Source organism: Phocoena phocoena, chromosome 10, assembly GCF_963924675.1.
Source record: "Phocoena phocoena chromosome 10, mPhoPho1.1, whole genome shotgun sequence".
NCBI classification, from domain to species: Eukaryota; Metazoa; Chordata; class Mammalia; order Artiodactyla; family Phocoenidae; genus Phocoena; species Phocoena phocoena.
Window position 1 is genome coordinate 60,899,097 of NC_089228.1, and position 24,150 is coordinate 60,923,246.

General features: G+C 41.0%; 1 protein-coding gene across 2 annotated transcripts in view; it reads right to left on the minus strand.

Moving 5' to 3' along the window:
* The window catches only part of ZNF451 (zinc finger protein 451), an 84,531-nt gene extending 70,903 nt beyond the window's left edge, over positions 1 to 13,628 (minus strand). Inside the window, exons 1-4 of one of the 2 annotated variants that reach the window (XM_065885496.1) lie at positions 13,607 to 13,627; positions 13,164 to 13,247; positions 6,901 to 6,981; positions 3,960 to 5,453 (exon numbers count right to left, since the gene is read on the minus strand). In XM_065885496.1, coding sequence (XP_065741568.1) covers positions 3,960 to 5,453; positions 6,901 to 6,981; positions 13,164 to 13,247; positions 13,607 to 13,627 — 1,680 coding nt within the window. Of the gene's footprint in view, positions 1 to 3,959; positions 5,454 to 6,900; positions 6,982 to 13,163; positions 13,248 to 13,606 lie in introns of those variants that run through there. The other variant, XM_065885495.1, reaches the window with a different exon arrangement.
* Positions 13,629 to 24,150: the final 10,522 nt, after the last annotated feature.

Here is a 24,150-nt window from a genome sequence, read left to right on the forward strand (position 1 = left end):
ATTATCAATCAGGTCACTTAGGTATCATTCAGTAAATTATTAGTATAATAGTAATGTAATATACTAAACAGTACCCAAGAAGCCTGAGTTTATGCTCCCCTCAAAATGACATTTTGAGGGCTAGGTAAATAAATGGAATTATACTGATAAAGAAGCTGCCACACAGTAAATAATAATAATAACAATAATGTTTAAATGCAATTACACTGATAAGCTGTCACACAGTCTTAACAAAAAAAAAGATAAAGTGTCAACAAATGTACTCATTTTCCTAATGTCCTTGTTACTTATTACCGAGTAAACACACCCACTTATCAAATTGAAGTTGTGTTACCATGGCTAAGAACAAGGTTAGACATGAGACAAATGGTTCAATCAGAAACCTAGAACCTAGATATAGAAAACAAAGCTGCCTCAATGCCCAGAAAACTGAGCCAATCACTAAAAACTAAAATAACTACTGTGAAGTTATTTAAATAAAGGGGGAGGGACATACTCTATAACCTTCTGAAATGGATCAATAGTGCTATAATGAAAACAAAGTAACATTCAGAAGGAGAGTACATTTAGATAGTGCAATTGTACAGAAGACGAATAAACTACAAGATAAAAAAAATCACTGTACAGAATTTACATAAATATCACCAGCAACATATGCAACACATTAAAATGTTAAGTTTTAAACAACAGTGTGAAATTTAAAAAGGCACTTCATATAACAATGAATAGAAACAGCATTTCTGTGTACACATAGTAACCATGAGAAATCATATCATTTCCGCATACATTTTATGTCTAGTCAAACAATAACATTTTAAAGAAAAAGGATCATTAGACGCATCCCTTTCAAGAACACCAAATCACTCAACTTGCGATGATTGCTAGGCCTCCTAGAAGACCTAGAGCTGTTCAAACATCAGAGGCTGGCCTGATGGAGAATCTTGTTGAAGGCTCTGCAAATGGCAGACATGATGTGAAAACTTGTTATCTAATTATGAATTCCATACACTACTATGGTTGTCTATTAGGGCTGTTTCCCTACACCAAATCCCTGTTTTTAGTTTTATAACACCATCATCATTCAAGTATGCCAGAGAAAGACTTTAAACTAATCTTAAAAAACAGGTTAAGAATATTGTTTCTTCTGCAGTCAAGCACCCAGTCTACAGCTAAACCTGCTCCCACACTTCGGTGTTCTGCCCCATCCCCACGCAACTGCCGAACCCCTTCAGAAGCTAGCCACCTGACCACCAGTTCCATGATATCTCAATACCTTTTCATTTTTAGGAAAGATCTCTGGAGATGCTTGGGCATATCAATCAGAGAGTGGCAAAGCAATGCTACTTGTTGCTACGGAGCAACATAACACAAAATGAAGACAGCAGCAATGCTGCTCTACAAACATTTAGGAAAGGAGGAGGTATACAACAACGTGAGTACAGTTAACACTACTCCACTATACACTTAAAAATGGTTATGATGGTAAATTTTATGTTTTGTCTTTTTTTAAGCACAATTAAATATAAAAAAATTAAAAAGAGCAGGTTAGGTGGAAATGCCAGAGCAGTTTCAGAGAACCAGGTCTGAATTCAAGCAACATAATTTTGGTTTGAATTTTGGAAAATAAGAGTATCTCAAAAATCATAAAGTTGGTGACAGAGTATGCAATTCAGGGAAGGGACGGGGAGAAATGGAAAAGTGGGAGCAGTGCGAAGTAGCCTCAGACAACTGGGAACATCTATGTGCAGCCGTACAGAAAAGTGTCAAGATCTCGCTCTCCAGCAAGTTTCCCATGGCTAGTCCTTTCACAGAAGAAAACTACGGTGCTACAGCAAGGGCACATGAGACTGCTGAACTGGTAGAGTACATGTCGTGAACTATAAAAATCTTCGTATGACTTCTTAGGCCCTTGTTTCTTTTTAGACAGTTATCAGTGCTCTTCTAGGGTTCAATTTGAAAGAATTTTTAGAGCACTGGCATGGAACTAAAACAGAAGTAAAACTTTGTGAAAAGTATAGAAAAATTAAAGGTAAATGTTAACTCTAGATATGACTTGACCAAATGTGCCAAGAGGAGACTCTATCAAGACTGCACCTTAAGCTTCATCTACAAATAGGACAAACAGAATCAATACAGTACCCTGAAACTATCTGACAAAATAAAATAACTTCTTCCAAGTAGGGATATTTGCATCTTCGACCTCTACAGCACAAACAGGGAGAGGAAGAAAAAAGGGTGCTGAATATGGTTATGATGAGGAGGGGGAATGGGCTTCCAATAAACTATCAAAAAGTGGGGCACCAGGGAAAGCATCAGTCACCACTCTGCAGGAACCATGGCAAGAAACAGAAACCATATAAACCTGAAAACAGCGTCATGGTCCACTAACAGTAAACCCAAAATACTACGGTCAAGCAGATGAAAAAATAATAATAATGCAGATGTTCGACAAACCAAGAAATTACAAAATTATGAGTCTATTGATAAAATTTTTTTCTATTTGGCCAAGCAAATAATTCTAGATGATGTATTCAGACCCCTCCAATTTGGCAGTTTCTCCAACACTGAAGTCATGATGTGAAGACAAGGGTCTAAGGGCTGGGCACTGCACAGCCACTGCCTCGAGACAGATACTGTAGGACATGTAACTGAGGTATCTGCTGCCAGTTCCAGTCTGATGGAGAAATCATAATGCGAAGAACTGAGAACGAAAAGATAAGTCGTCTCTCATGGTAAGAGTCTGACTAGAATAAGGGACCAATAAACCAAGAACACACCACTGAAGTCTTGAGAAACCATTAACAGACATCCAGAAAGAGAAGTGCATGAGATGTTCTCTCTACTACATCCACAGTTATGCTCTGAATCTGAAGGATTTCTCAGTAAAATCTAGACTGATGGCATCCCTCTTTATTACAATCAGAGGACCAGATTGTCAGGCATGTTTGGAATTCTTGCTCTTTCAAGAGTTCAGATTTGCATGCCTGGATGGTGTAACATCCTTGATTTCCAGGGCACTAATGTGCATTATCTTTTTTGTATTTAGAGCGTGATGAATTACGGAGCTCAAGAGTTTAGAAGGGAGTCAAGGTCATCTTGGTGAAAGGCCCAGATTATCCTGTGAGAACACCATGACCAGGTCTCACAGCTTGTGATATATGAGAGCTTGACAGACTTAGGAGTGACAACTGCAGAGAATTCTCTCTGTGTAGCTTTGGGTGGTGAAGACAGTTACTGTGAAAGTTTCTACAGAGATGTCACAGGTAGGAAAGTCTTCTTCCAGCTGGTGTCCACAGTAGACCTGGGACATCTAGCCACCCCACTGGAAGCAAACTGGATTTTGCAAATTTTGATTTGAATTTTAGTTCTTGATATACAGCTTCAAGGCTGATTCTGAAGTCTCACAGAGCTTGACAGTAGTATGGACACTTGGTGAGCTGATCACCCTGACATAAAGAGATTGTAACAGATTTGTCGTTTTGTGAAGATCTGACAAACGGAAGCCTAAACAAGGAAGCACTGATGACCTAAAAACGAAGGATCTGCCTCTGGTGTTAAGAGATCTAGTAGTATGTTATTTCCAGATCCAAAATCTCCTAGTCCTCAGTTTACCAGTGAGATTTTCCTGAGGGGGAAGAAATATTTATGTTTTTCCTTAATCATAAGAGGATTCAGATTCCTGAGTACCCTCCTCTAGACTTATTTTGGACTAGAAATAACAGGTAAACCTTTGTTCAACCCTACTGAACGTCTCTACCACTCACTTGGCCAAGAAAGCATGAGTCTCTTTATTATTTACTTCATTCTAAAAGTCTAGAATTCAAATGTCAGCTGTGATCATTCCAGCCATGCGTTCAGATTCTGAGGTGCCCTCCTACCTGTAGATCCTGTGTGGATGGGAGGAGCAAGTAGCACAGTCAGCATCTTGGACAGGTGCACTGCTGAACGTGAATGGGTTACTAATTCTTGTACCCATGGCGTTCTGGAGATTCTCCCTTTTTCCTGTATCTATAGGGGTGGTTTCGGGGTTTGTACCAATCCCCTCTGGAGTATCCTCTACTGTGATAATGTGCTTTCTGGTCATGACTATAGAAGTATCGATGTTGGTTATAGTATTTGCTGTGGTCTTTATAGTCGTTTTCCTTTATACTGTTTTCTTCTGCAACTACAGCATTCACATCTTGTCCAAAGAGGGAAGTACCGTCAAAGGGCAAGTGTGAGATCTTCTCTTGGGTTTTCTTAGTGAGAGATGTGAGTCGAAGCCAAGCCTGCCTTCTGTAGTCTATTGCCATTGCCATAACTCTGACCACAGAGTCCATTATATCCCTAGTAGTACAAAGCTGCCAAAGGCCCGCATCCATACCATCAGATATTATACATCTTGCTTTTCCACGATCAAACTCTGGGTCATGGACCAGATCCTCCATGTCTTCCCAGAGTTTACGCTGATACTGAGTCATATAGGCCATGTAGCTAGCAGCTCGGGCTGCAATGGAAGCAGCATGGTAGAATCTACAACCCATGACCTCCATCTCTTTCGAGGTAGAATCCAGAGGTGATGTTGTGCTTCCTCTCTTGCTGTGCTCTAATGCTTCTACGATGGGGCCCCCGGCCGGTGGATTTGGTTGGAAAGGAGAGGTATCCTTGGCCACAGGATATACCCTGTGTCCCATGAAGGAGGAAGGATGGCAATCAGCAGGGTCTTTAAAAACCTCAGTGGTGGCGATTCTCAGAAGAGGATGCAGTGGAGGGACCAAACGTTTCTTAGAAGTCACACAATCAGGTTTCCCTTCACATGGTTCTGCTTCGGACTGTAACGTGACTCTTTTGATAATACCTCTTTGTTCCATTCTTTTCAAAAGCCCTGTGAAACTAGACTGACTAGGGTCACCTGGCTGCCCTTTGTCATCAGCTGCGGGGGATTTGCAGTCAGCTTCTTCTTCCACTGTGGATAAATGTTCTTCCTTGGAGGTAGAGATGTCCCAAGGAACCGAGGAATTCTTACTTGGCCTAGAATGATGAAATCGAAAACAGCTCCTGGACTGCAGATCACGTATCACTCGGGACATCTCAGCCACTTGTGTCTGGAGATAGAGGATGGCATCCTGTCCGTGCTGTGAAGCAGAAGACTCTACAGGTAAATCCTCCTTGACCTCTGAAGAGGCCAAAGATTCTTGGGGGACCAGAAGTGGAGATGAAGGCAGAATCTGGCAATTTTGTGATGGCTTAAGCGTCTCTGTCTCAGAGATCTTAATAACTGAATTACTTTGATCACTTTTCTGGTTCTCCAATGGGTTCTCAACAGAAGAAGGTTGAGAAACTATCCTGTGTGGACTGCTGGTACAGCTCCCAGAGGAGGAGCTGCTGTCTCCACTGGGAAGAGGAACACTGCAGCTAGAGCACATTTCTGGGCGATGACTCTCAGAGGATGGCACCTTAGACTCAGGCATTCTCTGGGTTATCCACATGAACAAGAAAACCAAGGAAGAAAAAAAATATGCTTTTAATATGTTAACTTTCAAGTGCAGAGATGCATGTCCAGTAAGTAGAACTCAATTTTTAAAATTATTATAATTAACAATATACAATCCACTTCAGGTCAGCAAGGGGACCACAGAAGTCAAATCCACAAATTTCACTACCCCAAAGGCCCCAAACCAACTACTGGCATTAACCTGGCACTGTGTCTATGAAAAAGAGTAAAAACAAGCCCAGGTCAAGGGGTGCCATCCTAGCCTGCTGCTTGTTCCCATGCTAGAATAAGAAGAGGCAGCAAGACTATTGGTGAAAACAATTAAAAAAAAAAATCCCATTCAACATATGTAAGGCAACAAGTAGAAGTTAATAATGGCAAAGAGAACTTGGGAAAAGTTCCAGTGAGAAGAAAAAACATTTCTAGAAGTCCTGCATTGTAGAGTCACTTTTAAATCCCCTTAAAAATTCTCATTCACTCTCCATGAACAAAATTTTCCAGTTGCACAGTTCTACTCTATGGTTTGTAGTTTTCAAGGAGCTTTGTTACCTCATTTCATCCTCACAACAACCCTGTGAGGTAGGTATTATTCTTATGTGGTAAGAAACTAAGGTTAAAAAGCTACTTATCCAAATTCACAGACTTAATAAGAAGTAAAGCTGAGACTAAAACCTAGGTATTTTGATTGCAAGTTCAAGTCCCAATACTTTATATCATACAGCAAGTAGCTTTCTGGCCGCCTTGAACACACAGCCAGTTCTCTAATGCATCAAGAAAAGAGCCCATTAACAGAAATTCGGGCTAAGACAAATGAAAGACAAGATTGCTACAAAGTGCTCAGCTACTTTGGTTCTCAGAGTAAGGGAAGCATAAGTTTAAAGGTCAAACCCACAACCAATAAGTCACAGGTCAGAGAGAAAACCCCAAATACGAGGGGGAAAGAGGAGGTTGAAAGGATGACGCCTAAATAATCCACAACCCTTCCCCATATTCCATTTCTAAAGGATCTTCACATATCCTTTCTTCCAAGATACAACAAATTTTCTGTGGCCACATGGTTCTGGAAGAAAAGGATCCAGCTCTACAGGGCACCTGAGGAGAGACAGGAAAGGAGAAGGGAGCCAAAAATCTTGCAGTTCTATTCCATTTCCCTTTTATCAGATATGGCCTCCAAGGCTTAGAACTTTCCTGTGTCACATAATCCTTTCAAATCCTCGCTGAAAGTAGAGGAACAAAGCTGGAAGCAGGAGATCTTCTGGGCAGAGGACTCCCTGGACTACCTTTCAGGGCCATTCTAACAGAAACAGGCCGTTCTCTAAAGCACAATAGCACCTAAACACAGCCATCGCTGATTTGATGACTCTCTTTAGAGAATGCTTCTTAAATGCCAGAAGTGAAGAAATGCAAGTCAAATGTAATATACTTACCTCACTCTGAGAGGTGCTAGGCTCTTCATCATCACTGCTGACCAGATCAATGTATTCCAGAACAGGTCTCAATGGTCCTTCCTAGGAAAAAATGAACAAATTAACAAGTCATGGAGAGTTATTCAAACTAAATTAGCATTTAAAACAATCCTTTTTGTCGATGCTGGGATTGACTGGCAAGAACTCTTCTGAAGAGGAAGCCTTATGGGTGGTAGAAAATAATCAGAACAAATGCAGATGAAAATATTCATAGCACAAGACTAAAAAATGATGACAAGACCTAAAAGAGACTCGGCCAAGGTAGGGTATTAGGACTGTGTTGATTCCTTGGGGAGAGGATTATTAACACAGGAATAGTGCTACAAGGTCAGATACTGTAAGCCAACGCTTTTCAGACGGGATGGGTATCTCTGACTAGGAGCTAGGCTGTACTTCCGACTCCTACAGAGTCACACATCAAACCTGGTTCTCCTTCATCTTTTCTTTCCATCCATACTGACTCCACGGCAGAACAAGCCTTGAATGTTAAGCTTAAAAGCCTAGATTTTATTCTATAGGCAAAAGGGAATCAATAAATACTAAGATGGGAATAAGATCATGAGAGCTTACCTTAAGAAGATTAATCACATAGAGAAGTATAGAAAGCAGGATAATTAATCAGTCCACACACATAATAATGCAAAACTAAAATAGTGGTGATGGCAAAAATAACAGTGATGCTGTGGTGCATATACAAAAAGATATACAGGTAAGATGAAAACAAAAAACAAAAAATGATTGACTATAAAAACAAAACCCCAACAACCACAAGGAGTCAAAGTGGTCGCTAAGGTTTCAAGCTTAGGAGACTAAAGGACAGACATAAATTTGGAATACAAACACAGAGAGCTGGCATTCCTTTGGCCATAATGGGATGATGTATGAGGGGTACACAGAGGCACCTGGCAGACAGCTGGAAATGCAAGCCTGTAATCTGGGTATAGGAACGTAACTGGAAATGGAGACTGGAAAGATGCTCCCCTACAAGACTAGTAACTCTAGAACTAAACTGAAACTATGATATTGCCAAGGAAGAAAGCAAAGAGGAGAAAGAAGGGATTCAAGGAGGCTCTTGAGGAAATGATGGAATTTTAGGATTTAGGAAGAAGAGCTAAGTAGGTAATCAGAGATCTGAGAAGAATCAGAAATGCACAAATTCAAAGAACCTAAAGACAGAGAAAACCTCAATGAAAAGGTGTCAATGCTAAATGTGGCCAGAAACACTGAGCACCGAAAAAAAAACAATGCCACTGAATTTAGCAACAAACAGAGCAACTTTCAAGATAGTAGTGAGCATACAAGTCAGGCTCTAAAAAATTAAGCTGAAAATGAGGCAGTAAAGGCCAAGAGTAAAGATTATTCTTTGAAAAATTCTACTATGCTTAAAACAAGAGAAAGGGACATGGGGGAGAATATGGCTGAGGGAAAGATTTCTCAGGATTGGGAAAGACGGCTGTTGGGAAGCCAAAGTGATATATTCAGTGGAAAAATTAAGAGAAAAAGACCTCAGGTCAAGAGACAGAAGCTAAGATCTAGTTAAAGATCCTCTTCCTGAGAGGAGGCATCCAGTCTCAAAGACAGTGTATTTCTCCCCTAGGCTGCAACTTCTCTCCAAGCAGGAAACTGCTTTCCCTGCAGGTGGTGATTTAGCCACTAAGATAAAACCAGAGAGCAAAACTTCTGGGCAGGGCTCATGTAATAAAGTAATTAGGATTTCTGCCTGAGCTGTAAAAATGGACATTTAAAAAGAGGATTAGAGGGACAGATATTCTGCAATGTGTGGTCAACAGAGATGAATCACCTACTTTAAGACCCAAACCTATCATTTGTAATAAGGTTGTCAAAATCATACATTCCATCTAAGAAGGTAGTAGAGGAGATATAATATATAATAGTTTGCTCTCCTCAAGAAATGTACGTTAGGAACTTTTATTACATGCCCACTGAAGCAGCACACCAAGAAAGTCCCTGAGGTACCAGAAACACACAGAGGCTGGGGCAGAGCTTCCATGAAGGGTTGGCAGGTAGAGAAAAAAGGGAGATGAAAGGATAACTGGGCACAAAGCACAAAGTAGAACGGGCAGGAAAATGGTCACAAACAAGATGAAAAAGTAGCTGCAGAAACAGGAGAAAGGGCAGGAGTAAGGACAGATGAGAAAAAGCAGCATAAATATCCTGCTGGGGTCAACCACTAAACTGAAACCCAGCCACCTCTGAACTACTGAACAATGACAACTTATGATTCACACTAATTAAGAGAGCAGAATAAAAAGAATCAGGATAGGAAGTCCATACATGAGAAAAAGCAGAGGTCATTGAGAGTATTCATTCACTCAACAAATATTATAGAGTTATAAGTGACAGAATGGTAGGAGAAGACAGCATGTGTTTGAGACCTAAAAAGGCAAAGAGGCTGAGTGGAAAAACAACGGAAGATAGATATTCCAAAGGAAAATATTACTTATAAACAAACACTCTATACTTTAGCTAATTTTCACAATGGATATGGCCAAACTTCCACCATAATGAACCTAAGGAATCAAAACCCTTTGGTACTCCGTTGATTTTACTCTAATCGGGAACATGTGTCACTGAGCCCTGTACAGGCAAAGGTACTAAACTTTTCACATATGTTATTTCATTCAACCCCCACATTACTTCACTATTGTACCATTTAACAAAGGAGAAAACTAACTGAGGCCCATCTGGTTCTCTAATCACATCACTGGCTGTGTGGTCTCTAATCACATAATTCTGAGACAGTTCCAAGTATACACACTATGTTTAAATCAATGCTTATTTCCTAAGTTTCGGAGATAAGATACTTTCTCTTCCTTTAATTTGAGGAAAAAGTCTACCTGCTACTGTCCCCCAACTCTGAATAACTCACAACACTAGCCAAAAAATAAGTTATTAATTCTCCTCAAACAGTAATAATTATAATACAAATATCAAGAAAAGGCAATTTCTTACTACGTTTATAATGGCTGCTTATATTCTTAAGAAGTATAAATGCACGTGGTCCTCCAATTACAAGGTATTTTATTTAAATTTGCTTCATCCATCAACTAGTGAACCATCATTCTCATCCCCTCTGTACCAGCAACAAAATCAAAGGATTGTACTCCAAAGCCACACAATTTAGGGGCAGGAGCACAGGCAGAAGCAAAACACAGGGTTTTTTTTCCCACATAGAGAAGTTAGGGACATAGTTTACTTCTGCAGTCCCGCCCGATTCAAACATTTCAAATGATTCCCAAATGCCTGCTGTAAGTTCAGATTCAGTCCACAATTCAAAATCTATACTATCCGGCCCATCCTTCCTTCTCCCACTTAAAAAAAAGTACCCTTCAGAACTAAGCATAATCCTCTCTGCTCTCCCATTTTGATGACTTTCCTTGTTTCTTCTCAAAATACTCTTTTAAACACAAATACTAAATGCTACCTATGAAAAATAAACTGAAAATCGTATGTCTTTTTTTTTTTTTTTACAGCACCTTGTACTTTTTATAAAAGAACTTTCTACTAGAACTATTTATAAAGTCCTCATCCCTATCTCATCTCTCACACTGAAATACTGACACTTATGGGTAGGATGTACTTCCAACTAATCTCTGTAGCTCTAAGGTACTTAATTCAGGACTTTGCTCCAACATTATTTTTATTTATCGAGCTAATACAACCCCAAGACACGCAGCCAAAAGACACCCTCATTATTTGTCCATGACCCCCCTGAAGTAATTTATGAAAATATACAAATATTCCACATGTTCAATGATTCCACATTATACCAATCATCTTGGTTGAAGCCTAAATCTCATGTGCTGTTATCAAGATTATGACAGGCTGTCTCAGCAGTTTTTATACCTTTGTATCTAGAGTAGCACTGTGAAAGATCACGTCATTAGCCCTGAGTTAAAACAGTTTTCTGGGAGTAAATTAACTAACATATCTGCAGTTTCAAAGAATGCAGAGAATAAAGATGGTGGCTGAATAAGGGATCATATTACTAAATTAAACAGAAAATAAGAGCAAAAGACCTAAATGAAAAGTTTGTATAGTAATATTCTGTCTCTTGAATTAAGCACTGTTTACACATGTGTATTGGTTTTGCAAAAATCAGACGGTACACTTATGAACTGTGCAATTCTCTGTATGTGTATTTCAATAAAATTTAAATGAAAGGGCTCATTTTTGCACCTCCACATCTATATCCTTCCTTTCCTTCAATATGCTTAGTTTCAAACTCTGTATTTTCTAAACCACACAAAAACTACTGTGCCACCATGCAGATTAAAGATGGGAAAGTTAGGCTAAGAATGAACTAAGAAATCCAAACCAGTGTAAATCAAGAAGTAATATCACAATGTTCTTTTTGTATCTGAAGAAATCTTAAACACAGACTATTTATTATTTTTATTGAACAAGCACTACCTGAGGAGTCAAGTATAAGATTGGGTTAGAGAAAGAAGATTCTGTCTCTAATGTATTTTAAAATAGAATTAAGATATCATTAATTCATTGAAGTGTTATCACCATAAAGGCATAAGGAATGTTTTTAATAGGTTTCTTCTAGTACTGTAATTACATTTAATACACATAATTCACTTCTCCATTTCGAACTATCAAACCTTTGAACTTATATTTGGAAACAGAGATAAATATAAGATCTATCAAGATGGACACATATTCACTGACTGTATATTTTTACTCTGGATGCAAAAATATAACAGATTCTCTACATTTAAAATAATATTTAACTTAAAAGAGTATTCTTAAACTTCAGTCTAATACATGCTTACATTAAGTACTGACAAGCTACATCACCATTCTTCACTCCACGCAGTACCTATATATATATTTTTTTTAATCTTATTTTTGTAGATTCCATCTGTGATTCTCAAAGTAAGCCCCATAGTTCATAAAGAAGCGTGTCCCTCTTACTTTAATTTCCACAAAATACCAAGGTAAATATTCTCCGTTCACAAATATACCCATATTCAGGGAGAACCTGAAATATCTGTCCTGAAGAGCCAAACATACTTCAACTCACAGTGAAGGAACAGGCAGGATACAATGTCTTCTACCACCCCCGCCAAACCTTTAAAGTTTAAAATGGAAAGGATACAGCACCATATGCATGGGCAAAGACAAAAAAACCCAAGAAATGATCTTGTGAAAGACTCCTAAACAAACCCACTGAAACACAATACAACAATGCATCACCACAATGGCCTAACGTTGGGGTACATAGAAGACACTGTTTAATAACCAGTTTTTCAAAACTGTCCAAGAACCAACAAACACAAATACACATCAGACAGGGAATTAAAGAAAGATTATACACCTTTAACAGCAAACCTCAACTACAGTATTCAAAAAGAATCATTTACAGTAGAAGGATTCTCTAGCTAAGTGAGATACTACTTTAAGCAGAGCCTTTATAAAACTTTAACAGTGTGGGGTGGAAATTATCCTCAAATGTATCATAGCACCCCCTTCAGTTTTTGCAACCAATGTTTTACAAAGTGTGTTCACAGCTTCATACACCCCTGCATTTGCACCAACATCAAGATTCCTGGGCCCCACCTCCCATTTCTGATTCCATAAGTCTGGAGTGAGGTCCGGGAATCCACACACTTCTACTTACTAATGCTTGAAAACTACTGTCCGAAGGGAATAAAAACAGAAAGATACAGGATGCTCCTGGTGATACGGGCCCTTCATTGTGAACCTCGCCTGCTGGACTGTGCTGTAACAGGATGAGCTCGGAGCTTAGTGAAGTCTTCAAGCCACCCGCCTTCACGTTATGGAGACACACAGGCTCAGAAGTTGAGTTCCTGCAGCCCTTCTGGTTTTCTACCTCATTCCTCATCACTAGCCACCCTTCTCCCTAACCTGTGTGCTATCTTTTAGAAGTTACTCTTGTCTCATTTCAAAGCACTCTTAGGAGACCACAACCCTGCGTACATGAACGGCTCTAAGTGCAGGGGGAGAGGCGAGATTCAGGGTACAACACGCACCGCAGGCCACAGGCTTTGTGATGCCTACTGGGGCTGCTCAGACACCTCTTCGGGCAAATTCCCTACTCCACAGTGTACAGTCCCTATCAGACATTCACACACGTTTGCTGCATGAAGAACAAACAGGTGAGAGGTAATCACATCACGGCTTATCACGCATAGTCTCTGACTCGGAAAAACCCGAATATCGTCGCTACTTACACTAACAAACTGAATGTCATCTTCATTTTCCTCGGGTGTTGACTCGGACGCCTCAGGCCCAGCTGGAGGGACACATTCTATTATCTATAAAATAAGCCAAAACACGGTTATCTAGACAACCCCGCACTTACAGAAGATTTTTCCAAAGGGAACCGAAAAACGAAAGCTCTCGCGGAGACCTAACGGAGCCCCAGCCTCCGCGAGCCCGAGCTCGCGTCCGTGGACCGCAGGGGCCCCTCCGCATCCCTTCTCCCGAGGAGCAGGGAGCACGCTCCCCCAAGAGGCAGTCGGCCTCGGAACCCACGCCGCGCCCGCGCCGAGCAGCGGTTCCCGAGCCGGGCCGGGCGGCCATTGTTGCTGAGGCACCCTCGTCCCCCAGGCCCCCAGGCCCGGCCCAGCAGCCCCCGGACCCCGCACCACGCCGTGCCCAGCCCGCTACTCACCTCCGACCCTGGGTCTCCCATCTCCCCGACAGCCCGCCTGCCGGCACCCGCGCTGCCGCCGTCCCCGCCGCCGCCTCAGCCTCCCCGCCGACCCCGCCGGCCAGCCAGCCACGCTCCGCCGTGACCCGCCCCCGCGTGCGTGCCGAGCCGAGGACGCCGCCGAGCCGCCGACACCGCGGGCGGAAAGGGCTGCAAAACCGCTTCCGGAGGAGGAGTGGCCCGCTAGGCCCGCTGTGCCTGGCCTGCCTGGCGCAGTCCCGGCCTCCCTCCTCCGCCGCGCCGGCCGCTGGGAACTATAGTTCCAACAGCACCGAGACCACCCTAAGCGTTACTGGAAAAGAACGGAAGAGGACCCCGAGGCATGGCGCATGCGCTCCTCGAGGCTGACGTCACTGCCGCTCGCCGGGCGGTGGGCTGTCGGGGTTCTGTTTTACAGTAAAGGGCGGGGACGAGGATGGGGAGGAGGGCGTAGGCATGGGTTTCGTGTGGTTGTGGAAATGACAGGCGGGTGATGGAGACTAATTTATCAGTTCTCCTTTTTTCCCCGAAGGGTCGGAGATATGGATGCTTAGCTGAATTCTAAGATCAGGGCAGAAATCTGAGGCAGCCTTACACTGCTCACCTGTTCTCCATCCTCAGTCTCCACTCAGAGCCTGTATTAATACACCTGAGAAGGAAAACTGAGGCCCTGAGCTCCCATCTCCAGGTTAACCTGAAGAAAGCTGGCGAGGCTAGAGAATCCTGGGCCCAGTAGGACAGTGATGTTACAACGTACTTTTAAAAGACGTTCTCAGATAGTATCTTAGTAAAATAGAATAGTTGACTTTTCCAGTGTTCACGCTCAAAAACCCTGTAAAATAGTTCACTCATGTTCAAATATGTGTTCTCTTTTCACTTAACTGCCTTACCAAAAAGCCCCATTTTTTTTTTACACATCCACAATTGTTAGTAAAGGTTTTGAAAAGACTTTAAGTTGGAAAATTCTTGTAAATCTTAGATCCCTTTTTTGCCTGTCTGCATACATGCCCAACATGTGATTACCTATATTGGTAGTAATTATTGCTTAACAGTCCATATTTCTTTCCAGGGCTTTATGACTTCAGTTGCTTTTCTACTTCGTAAGTTTGAGAATTGTAGAGGCAAATTGAGAATGAGAGACCTGCCTGTTGTGTTCCTTAAAAGCTGTATGTAAAGTAAATATTTCTAAAACTTTTAAATGTCTAGGCAAGGGCTTCCCTGGTGGCGCGGTGGTTGCGAGTCCGCCTGCCCATGCAGGGGACATGGGTTCGTGCCGCGGTCTGGGAAGATCCCACGTGCCGCGGAGTGGCTGGGCCCGTGAGCCATGGCCGCTGAGCCTGCACCTCCGGAGCCTGTGCTCCGCAACGGGAGAGGCCGCGGCAGTGAGAGGCCCGCGTACCGCAAAAAAAAAAAAAAAAAAAAAAAAAAAATGTCTAGGCAAAACTTGTATTTAGGATTCTCCTAATGTGCTGGTGAGAGTTCAGTGGAACATTTACATTAACCATTTGCAGGTAGGAGTTAATGTGTAAAACTCGGAAAACAGGAGCCCAAATATGCTCGTAACTCTTCATTCCTTGTGCGCTCCCAATACAGGGGGCCAGGGTTCAATCCCAGCCAGGGAATTAGATTCTGCATGCATGCCACAATTAAGAAGTCCCGCATGCCACAACGAAGACCTGACGCAGCCAAGGTAGATAGATAGATAGATAGATACTGGTGTTAAGATTGAACCCGTACCATGGTTCTCTGAGGAAAGTATAAAAAAACTTTCTAAAAGCATAGTTTTTTAAAATGCAAGGTATATATAATATGATCAGAACCACATCAAACCACCAAGCAAACCATGCCTGAAATAGGAACCCGACTTAAGTACTAATAGTAATTTTCTCTGGGGAGCTGGACTATGTGTTAATAAGAAAATCTTTTGAAACCCATTAATATTTAAGCGGCATGCCTGTAGTTCCTGTAAGGCCAGTTTTATTTAGCTTGGTGTAGCAGAGGAGAACAAACTATAGGCAAAGCTTGGGAGTCCCTTAATCTTAGGAAATTAAGACGAGATTGGGTGGGGTGCTTTAAAGGCCAGTCGGTGTGGTAGGGAACTGGTTAGAATTGGAAAAAGCAGAGTTCTTTGCTGATTGGTTCACGGTTCAAAATGGAAACTTTTAACCATGGGAAAATGTTTTTTATGTTTCACTGTGGATCCATTATTTTGCTTTATGAGTTAAGATCCTGAAGGGAACCCATCAATGGGTTTGGTAACCCCTCAAATTCAGTTCTCTTAGACTTTGTCGGACACAAGATTATAATAATTTCCAAATCTACATGTTGATATTCTTCCTTCAACTCATTGAAACAAATAAGTACAGGCTTCAACTTTAGTTTTGATTTCATCAGTTTTCTATCGACTTTCTAGCTGGTTTTGTTGAGTGATTATTTATAGAACCATCTGTTTGAACATTGGCTGCATCCAGGATTTAAGATTCCAAGTCCTGGTTCTTGACTAAGGGAATGATACCAAGAGGAAATTAAATGCATCAGTAAGTCTCAAACCCTCTTTAAGAATCATTGTTCAGGGAATTCCCTGGTGGTCCAGTGGTTAGGACTCAGCACTTTCAATGCCGGGGCCCCAGGTTCAATCCCTGGTCGGAGAACTAAGATCCCACAAGCCACCTGGCCAAAACAAACAAAAAAGAATCACTGTCCAATATTCATAAATCTCAAAAAAGGGAAAGTATAGCTACCATGAGCCTGTCATGGGAAAAAGAGTTAATGTATACACAGCACCAAATATTATGCTTTAGAAAAGGAACAAATATTTCCAATGCATTTGTATTATTAAGAACCATATTTGGTTTGGAGTAAATGCTCTAAGACCTGGCAACTGGAATGGTCTCTTTAATAAGTTCTGATAAAGAAAGAAATAGATTTATAGGCATTTATTCCAAAATAGAATATTCTTTAGGGAAGAAAAATGGCTCTTAAGATACTTTGGAACCAGTCGTCACAGTCATTTTCTGGGAGTTATGAGAGCAGAACAAAGAGCATTTAGATCTGAAAGAGTACAAAAGACTATCCACTAGGTCTGTAGTACAATTTATTTGTTCCTCTCAGGTCTGGAATTCTGTACAAGTGTTGCACACAAGGAAAAGAAGCGCAGGAAAAAAGGGGTGGTTCACTTCTATGGTTGGGTCATATGTACAAGCCACTTTTCTCATCAGAGGAAGCTGTGATAATTACTTCTTTGGGAAAGGAATTCTCCCCTTCAAGCAATCAGGTATTTGCCCTTATGAGTAAACTGGGAACAGTAGTTTGGGGTAACATTACTACATATTGTGAGTAGTATTTGCAAAACTTCCCACCCTCTTTCTAGAAATGTTTGGAGGATCATCTTTCAGTATTTGCTTCATAGCAGTACTACTCCTCCACATAAGGCCACTGAACAAAACTTCTGATGGTTCAACTTGTAGTGGGTCACAAGGGTTTTGGAAACACCATGGACAACCAAAATATTAGAAATGGTTTGTATCTGATAAAGGAATTGGTCTGTGGCACAGTTTAACCATAGGTATATTTGTAACTATCTTGCTGGCTGGTATTAAGATGTCATAAGTATTAAGATCTATTTAACCTCTTTTATGATAATCTACATGTTAGAGTAGTTGTTAAAATCTAGTTACTAAAGAGTAACTATGGAGGAATTTAAGGCAAGTATAATATTCTTTCTTCCCACAAACTGAAGGGTGAAAAATCCTAAGCACGAGCAAAACTTCTCTGTATGATTTCACACTTACAGAAAAATTGCAAGAATAGTATGTTTTATCGTATTCTGTATTTCTACCTACATAGAGATATACACATACTTTTTTTTCTGAATCACTGTAGAGTAGGTTGCATATACCACGCCTCCTTATCCCTTAATAGTTCAGTGTGTACTTCCTAAGAATCAGGATTTTCTTTGACATGTGTACTTGTTTTAGTCCTCTTGGGCTGCTTTACTAATTTAGCATAGAGTGGGTGGCTTAAACAACAATTTCTTTCTCACAGCCTGGAGGCTGGGAAGTCCCTGATCAAGGTGCCAGCACAATCAGTTCTTGGTTAGGGCCCTCTTCCTGGTTTGCAGACAGTCTTCTTTTACTTTCACAGGGTGGAAAGCAGAGAGAGAAGCAAGCTCTCTTGTGTCTTTCTTGTAAGGACACTAATCCCATTGTGAGGGCTCCACCCTCATGACCTCATTATCTCCCCCGAACTCCATCTCCAAATACCATCCTAATGGGGATGAATTTTGAAGGGACATAAACATGTAGGCCATGACAGTATTATTATCAAAATTTGGATATTTAACAGGGAATGATCCTTTTTTTTTCCTAATCTGCAGTCCTTTATCACATTTTATCAATTGTCCACTCCAGGATCACATAGTGCATTGAGTTATGTCTCTTTATTCTTCTTTAATTTGGAGCAGTTTTTCAACTTTGTCTTTCATGATATTGATGTTTTTGAATTCCCAAGGCCAAATATTTTATAAAATGCTCCCCAATTTTGGTTCGTCAGATGTTTCCTCATGATTTGATTCATGTTATGCATTACCAGACAAAATAAATCTAAGTGATGTTGAAGTGTTTTAGGTGATCACATCCAGAGACCCATGATGGCTATTTGACCCTCATTGAGGATATTAATTTTAATCACCTGGTCAAGGTATCATCCCATATCAAAATATGTAATTTCTCCCTTATAAATAGTAGGCCATCTGGGGGGATATACTTTTAGACCATTCAAACACTATGCCTCATGAAATGTATTGCCTATATATAGCATATTCTGATGATTTTTGCTTTTCCCAAACTTTACTATGATGTCCAAAAATGATAATATCCCAACTCTACTGTTCTCTCAACTTTTTTTATTAAGAAAGATTTTAATTAAAATTTTTATTGGAGTATAGTTGATTTACAATGTTGTGTTAGTTTCTGCTATACAGCAAAGTGAATCAGTTTTACATATACATATATCCACTCTTTTTTTAGATTCTTTTCTCATATAGGTCATTACAGAGTATTGAGAAGACTTCCGTGTGCTATACATAGGTCCTTATTAGTTAGCTATTTTCTATATAGTAGTGTGTATATATTAATCCCAAACTCCTAACTTATCTCCCCCGCCCTGCTTTCCTCCCAGTAACCATTAGTTTGTTTTCTGTATCTGTTTTGACTCTTTTTCTGACTCTATTTCTGTTTTGTAAGTTCATTTGTACCATTTTTTTAGATTCCACATGTATTTGTCCTTCTCTTTCTGACTTCTGTCCTTTTCTTACTTCACTTAGTATGAAGTAAGGTCACCTCTAGGCCCATCCATGTTGCTGCAAACAGCATTATTTGTTTTTATGGAATATTACTCAGCCATAAAAAAAGAACGAAATAATGCCACCTCTCAACTTTTTTCAGCTGGCATTCTTCTGTAAGAGTCTTGCCTTTTCTTTTAAAATAACGTTTTATAAATTTATTTTTGGCTGTGTTGGGTCTTCGTTGCTGTGCACGGGCTTTCTCTAGTTGCAGTGTGCAGGCTTCTCATTGTTATGGCTTCTCGTTGCGGAGCGTGGGCTCTAGGCGCGCAGGCTTCAGTAGTTGTGGCACATGGGCTCAGTAGTTGTGGCTTGCGGGCTCTAGAGCTCAGGCTCAGTAGTTGTGGCGCACAAGCTTAGAGGCTCCGCATGGCATGTGGGATCTTCCTGGGCCAGGGCTCAAACTCGTGTCCCTTGCATTGGCAGGTGGATTCTTAACCACTGTGCCACCAGGGAAGCCCTAATATAATTTTTCATGTATTAATTCATTTCTAACCTTTCATTGAATGATTTTTTGATGTTTGTACAGAGTGCAGATACAGTCACATCAAGAGCCTTCCTAGCATGTTACCTGGTAATCACTGTGGATATTAGGGGTTCAGAACATCAGAGGTCATTGATTCACAACTTCCTGTGCATCTACTTTTTCTGCCTTGTGACCTGTAACACTTGTTTTAGATGTAGCTTGGCCATGCCATATATCTATGTTCTGATTAGTATTTTTTTCTTTAGAGACAATTTTACATTCATGCAGTTTTAAGAATACAGAGTACTTGTGACATGACGATGTGCAAAGCTATGCTGATGTGGACAAATGATGTCACCTGTCATTCCAGTAAACACATGTTACTGGATTCCATCCCTCAGCCACTGCAGTGCACACTGAGGGGAATTCAAGGTGGATAAAAAAAGGGTACTGGCCCTAGATCGGTAAGATGTATATTGAAGGAATAATTTCAATGAGCCAAGATTCTTGCATCTTCCCATACATAAAAGAGCACTGAAATCATTAACTTGAGATGTCTTTTTTTTTGTGATTAGCAGTTATCTTGTGATGTTTGCTACATTTTTTTTTTTCAGCAAGAACTCCTACATATCCTGGCTCTCCTCTCACCTCTTTGGAACAGTTCCTCAGAGCTATCTGAGCAGCTGTTTCCCCAGGCTACAGTCCTCAGTAAGGTCCCCAAATAAAACATGTAACTTGAAACTTTTTAGGGTGGGTTTCGTGTTTTTTCTGTCAATAATTTTGGCAACCAATGAAGAGACCCAGAGCAGACTTCTCTTTTTGCCTAAACTCTATGAGGATCCAGAGCCTGGGTACCAGCAGAGGCCTCTTGTGCCCATCTGCCTCCTCTGAGGGTCCAGACAAATTTGAGTGAGTCTCTCCTGTGTCTCTAACCTCCCACTGTTGGCTGATGATCCTAAGTTTTGTTTGGTGGTATTGAACTCCTCACTGGAGTAGCAGGTTTCCTTGAACTTAGGTACCTGGGTTATCCTCAGTTGAAAGACACTGGGAAGATTTTATTATGTTCATACAGAATTTATACTTACAAGTACTTGCTTAATTGGGAATTAAATGAAATCTTGCCCTAATAATGGCCAAAGCCAAAAATAAATGAATGAATTAATTAATTTTAAAAAAAAATTAGGAGTGGTTATCTTTATTTATTTAGCTGTGTCGGGTCTTTGTTGCTCATGCAGGCTTTCTCTAGTTGTGGCGAGCAGGGGCTACTCTTCGCTGTGGTGTGCGGGCTTCTCAATTTGGGGGCTTCTCTTGTTGTGGAGCACAGGCTCTAGGCACACGGGCTTCAGTAGTTGTGCAACACGGGCTCAGCAGTTGTGGCTCGTGGGCTCTAGAGTGCAGGCTCAGTAGTTGTGGCACATGAGCTTAGTTGCTCCACCGCATGTGGGATCTTTCCAGACCGGGGCTCAAACCTGTATCTCCTGCATTGGCAGGCGGATTCTTAACCATTGAGCCACAAAGGAAGTCCGGGAGTGGTTAACTTTAAAAAACAACAACAACAACAAAGCAGTCAACAGAAACTGCCTGTGAGAACAGATTTGTAAGAAAAAGATGCCAAATCAGCCATTATATACACATTCACAGAACTACAGGAAACATGATTAAGAAGTAAATAAAGGTATGATGGCAATGTTACATCAAATAGAAAATATCAAAAGATAAAAATTATACAAAAAGATGGAACTTGTAAAGTACAACAAATGAAAATTTTAAAAAATCACTTCATAAACTGGACTTCACCAAAACTAAAAACTTTTGTGCTTCAAAGGACACCATCAAGAAAGTGACAAGATAACCCAAGAAATGGGAGAAAATATTTGCAAATCATATATGTGATAAGAGACTTGTATCCAGAAAGTAAAGCACAACAAATGAAAGTTTTAAAAAATCACTTCATAAACTGGACTTCACCAAAACTAAAAACTTTTTTGCTTCAAAGGACACCATCAAGAAAGTGACAAGATAACCCAAGAAATGGGAGAAAATATTTGCAAATCATATATGTGATAAGAGACTTGTATCTAGAATGTAAAGCTATACAAAGATATATAAAGATGTACAATGATCAATAGGCACATGAAAATATGCTCAAATCATTAGTCATCAGGTAAGTGCAAATCAAAACCAGAATGAGATACTACTTCACACCCACTTGGATAACTAAGATTAAAAAGTCAGATAACAAGAGTTGACAAGGATGTGGAGAAACAGTAACCCTCATGGTACTGCTAGGGGAATGTAAAATTTTGCAGCCACTTTGGAAAGCAGTGTAGCAATTCCTCAAATGATTAAACATAAGAGTTAACATATGATCCAGCAATTCCCCTCTTAGATATATACCCGGGAGAAATGAAAACATATGTTCATACAAAAACACTTCCAAGAATGTTTATAGCAGCATTATTCATAATAGCTAATAGGTGAAAGCAACCCAAACATTCATCACTTGATGAATGAATAAATAAAATGTAGTATATGCACATGCAATGGAATATTATTCACCCACAAAAAGAATGAAGTGCCGATACATACTACAAGATGGATGAACCCTTAAAATGTTATGGTAAGTGAAAGAAGGCAGTCACAAAACACCACCTCACTGCACTTCCCAGCCCATGATGCATGCCTGCTGGTGTGTGTGGCAACTGGGGGCTGAAACTCAGGCTTCAGTGGACAGACCCAGGGAGAGGACTCAGTTTGGCTGTGCGAAGACAGTCCAAAGGGCCTAGAGTGTGGTCCAGGCTGCAACTGGTGGTGTGTGCAGGACACAGCCCAGGTCCATCATGCGAAGGGAGGGGCAGGCTCCACCATAGCAGTGTGTTCACAGGGGAATGCAGGCAATCGGCTCAGACTTCAGGCCCGTCTTCACGTGTGGGCAACCTTCCAGAGCTTATGCATTCCAAGAGCTCAGAGGGGTGGAGCTCATGAAGAAGAGGGAACATTCCTAAAGTCATTCTATGTAACCACCATCACCTTGGTACCCAAACCAGACAAAGACACTACCAAAAAACTACAGGCCAGTATCTGACAAATATAGTTAGAAAAATCCTCAAAAAAATATTAGCAAACCGAATCCAACAACACATAAAAATGATCATATACTATGATCAGGTTGGATTCATTCCAGAGCCACAAGGATGGTTCAACATTATGCAAATCAATCAACATGATACGCCAGATCAAAAAAAGAAATGACAAAAACCACATGATCATCCCAATAGATGAGAAAAAGTACTGATAAAATTCAACATCTATTCACAATAAAAACTGTCACCAAAGTGGCTATATAGGGAACATACCTCAACATAATAAAAGCTATCTATGCCAAACCAAGAGTCAACATAATACTCAACAGTGAAAAGCTGAAAACCTTCTTGCTAATATCTGGAACAAGACAAGGATACCCACTTTCACCACTTTTATTCAACATAGCATTGAAGTCCTAGCCACAGCAATCAGACAAGAAAAAGAGATAAAAGGTATCCAAATTGGAAGGAAAGGGCTTCCCTGGTGGCGCAGTGGTTGAGAGTCTGCCTGCCGATGCAGGGGACACAGGTTCGTGCCCCGGTCCGGGAAGATCCCACATGCCACGGACCGGCTGGGCCCGTGAGCCATGGCCACTAAGCCTGCGCGTCCGGAGCCTGTACTCCTCAACGGGAGAGGCCACAACAGTGAGAGGCCCGCATACCGCAAAAAAAAAAAAAAAATTGGAAGGAAAGAGGTAAAACTGTCAATATATGCAAATGACATGATACTCTCTCTAGAAAACTATAGACTCAACACAAAAACCTATTAGAACTGATAAATTCACCAAGGTATTATGATACAAGATTAACATACAAAAAGCTGTTGTACTTCTTTATACTAACAATGAAACAACAGAAAGAAAAAGTAAAAAAAACCAACCCTTTTAAAAATCACATCAAAAAGAAATAAAACACCTAGGAATAAAACTGACCAAAGAGGTGAAAGACAGACGCTGAGAACAATGAAACACTGATAAAGGGAACTGAAGATGATTCAAAGAAATGGAAAGATAACTCATGAGCTTGGATTGGAAGAATTAACATTGTTAAAATGACCATACTACCTCATAATTAAAGATCCCACATGCCACAACTAAATCCTGCATACTGCAACAAAGATCCCACACATGACAACAAAGATCCTGTGTGCCGCAACTAAGACCCGACACAGCCAAATAAATACATAGATGTTAAAAAAATAATTTAGAATCTTGGGGTGGAGTCAAGATGATGGACTAGGAGGATGCGGAATTCACATCTCTGCACAACTAGTGCACCTACCAGGCACTGGTGGGGAACCACGGACAACTAAGGGAATGGGAAGACGCCCAAGCGACTGGGCAGGATGTTGGGGGGAGGGAGGGGGGAGGAGAAGTAGAGGCGGGATGGGACCAGCAGCCCTGAGAAGTAGTTGGGGGAGGGGAGGGGTTCCCACGCCCAGAGGGGAAACAGGGGAGACCCTGGAGAGGGCAGAGAATCAGAAGGGAATGAGGCCAGCATTTACCCTGCCCACTTGGGCCCTGGGGAGCCTGCTGAGGTCCTGGGCCTGATCCTCTGCCCATCAAGACCTCCTCCAGCCACGTGGGTCCTGCAGGAGTGGGAGGGAGAAAGGGGGGAGGAAAAGTAAAGGCTGGCG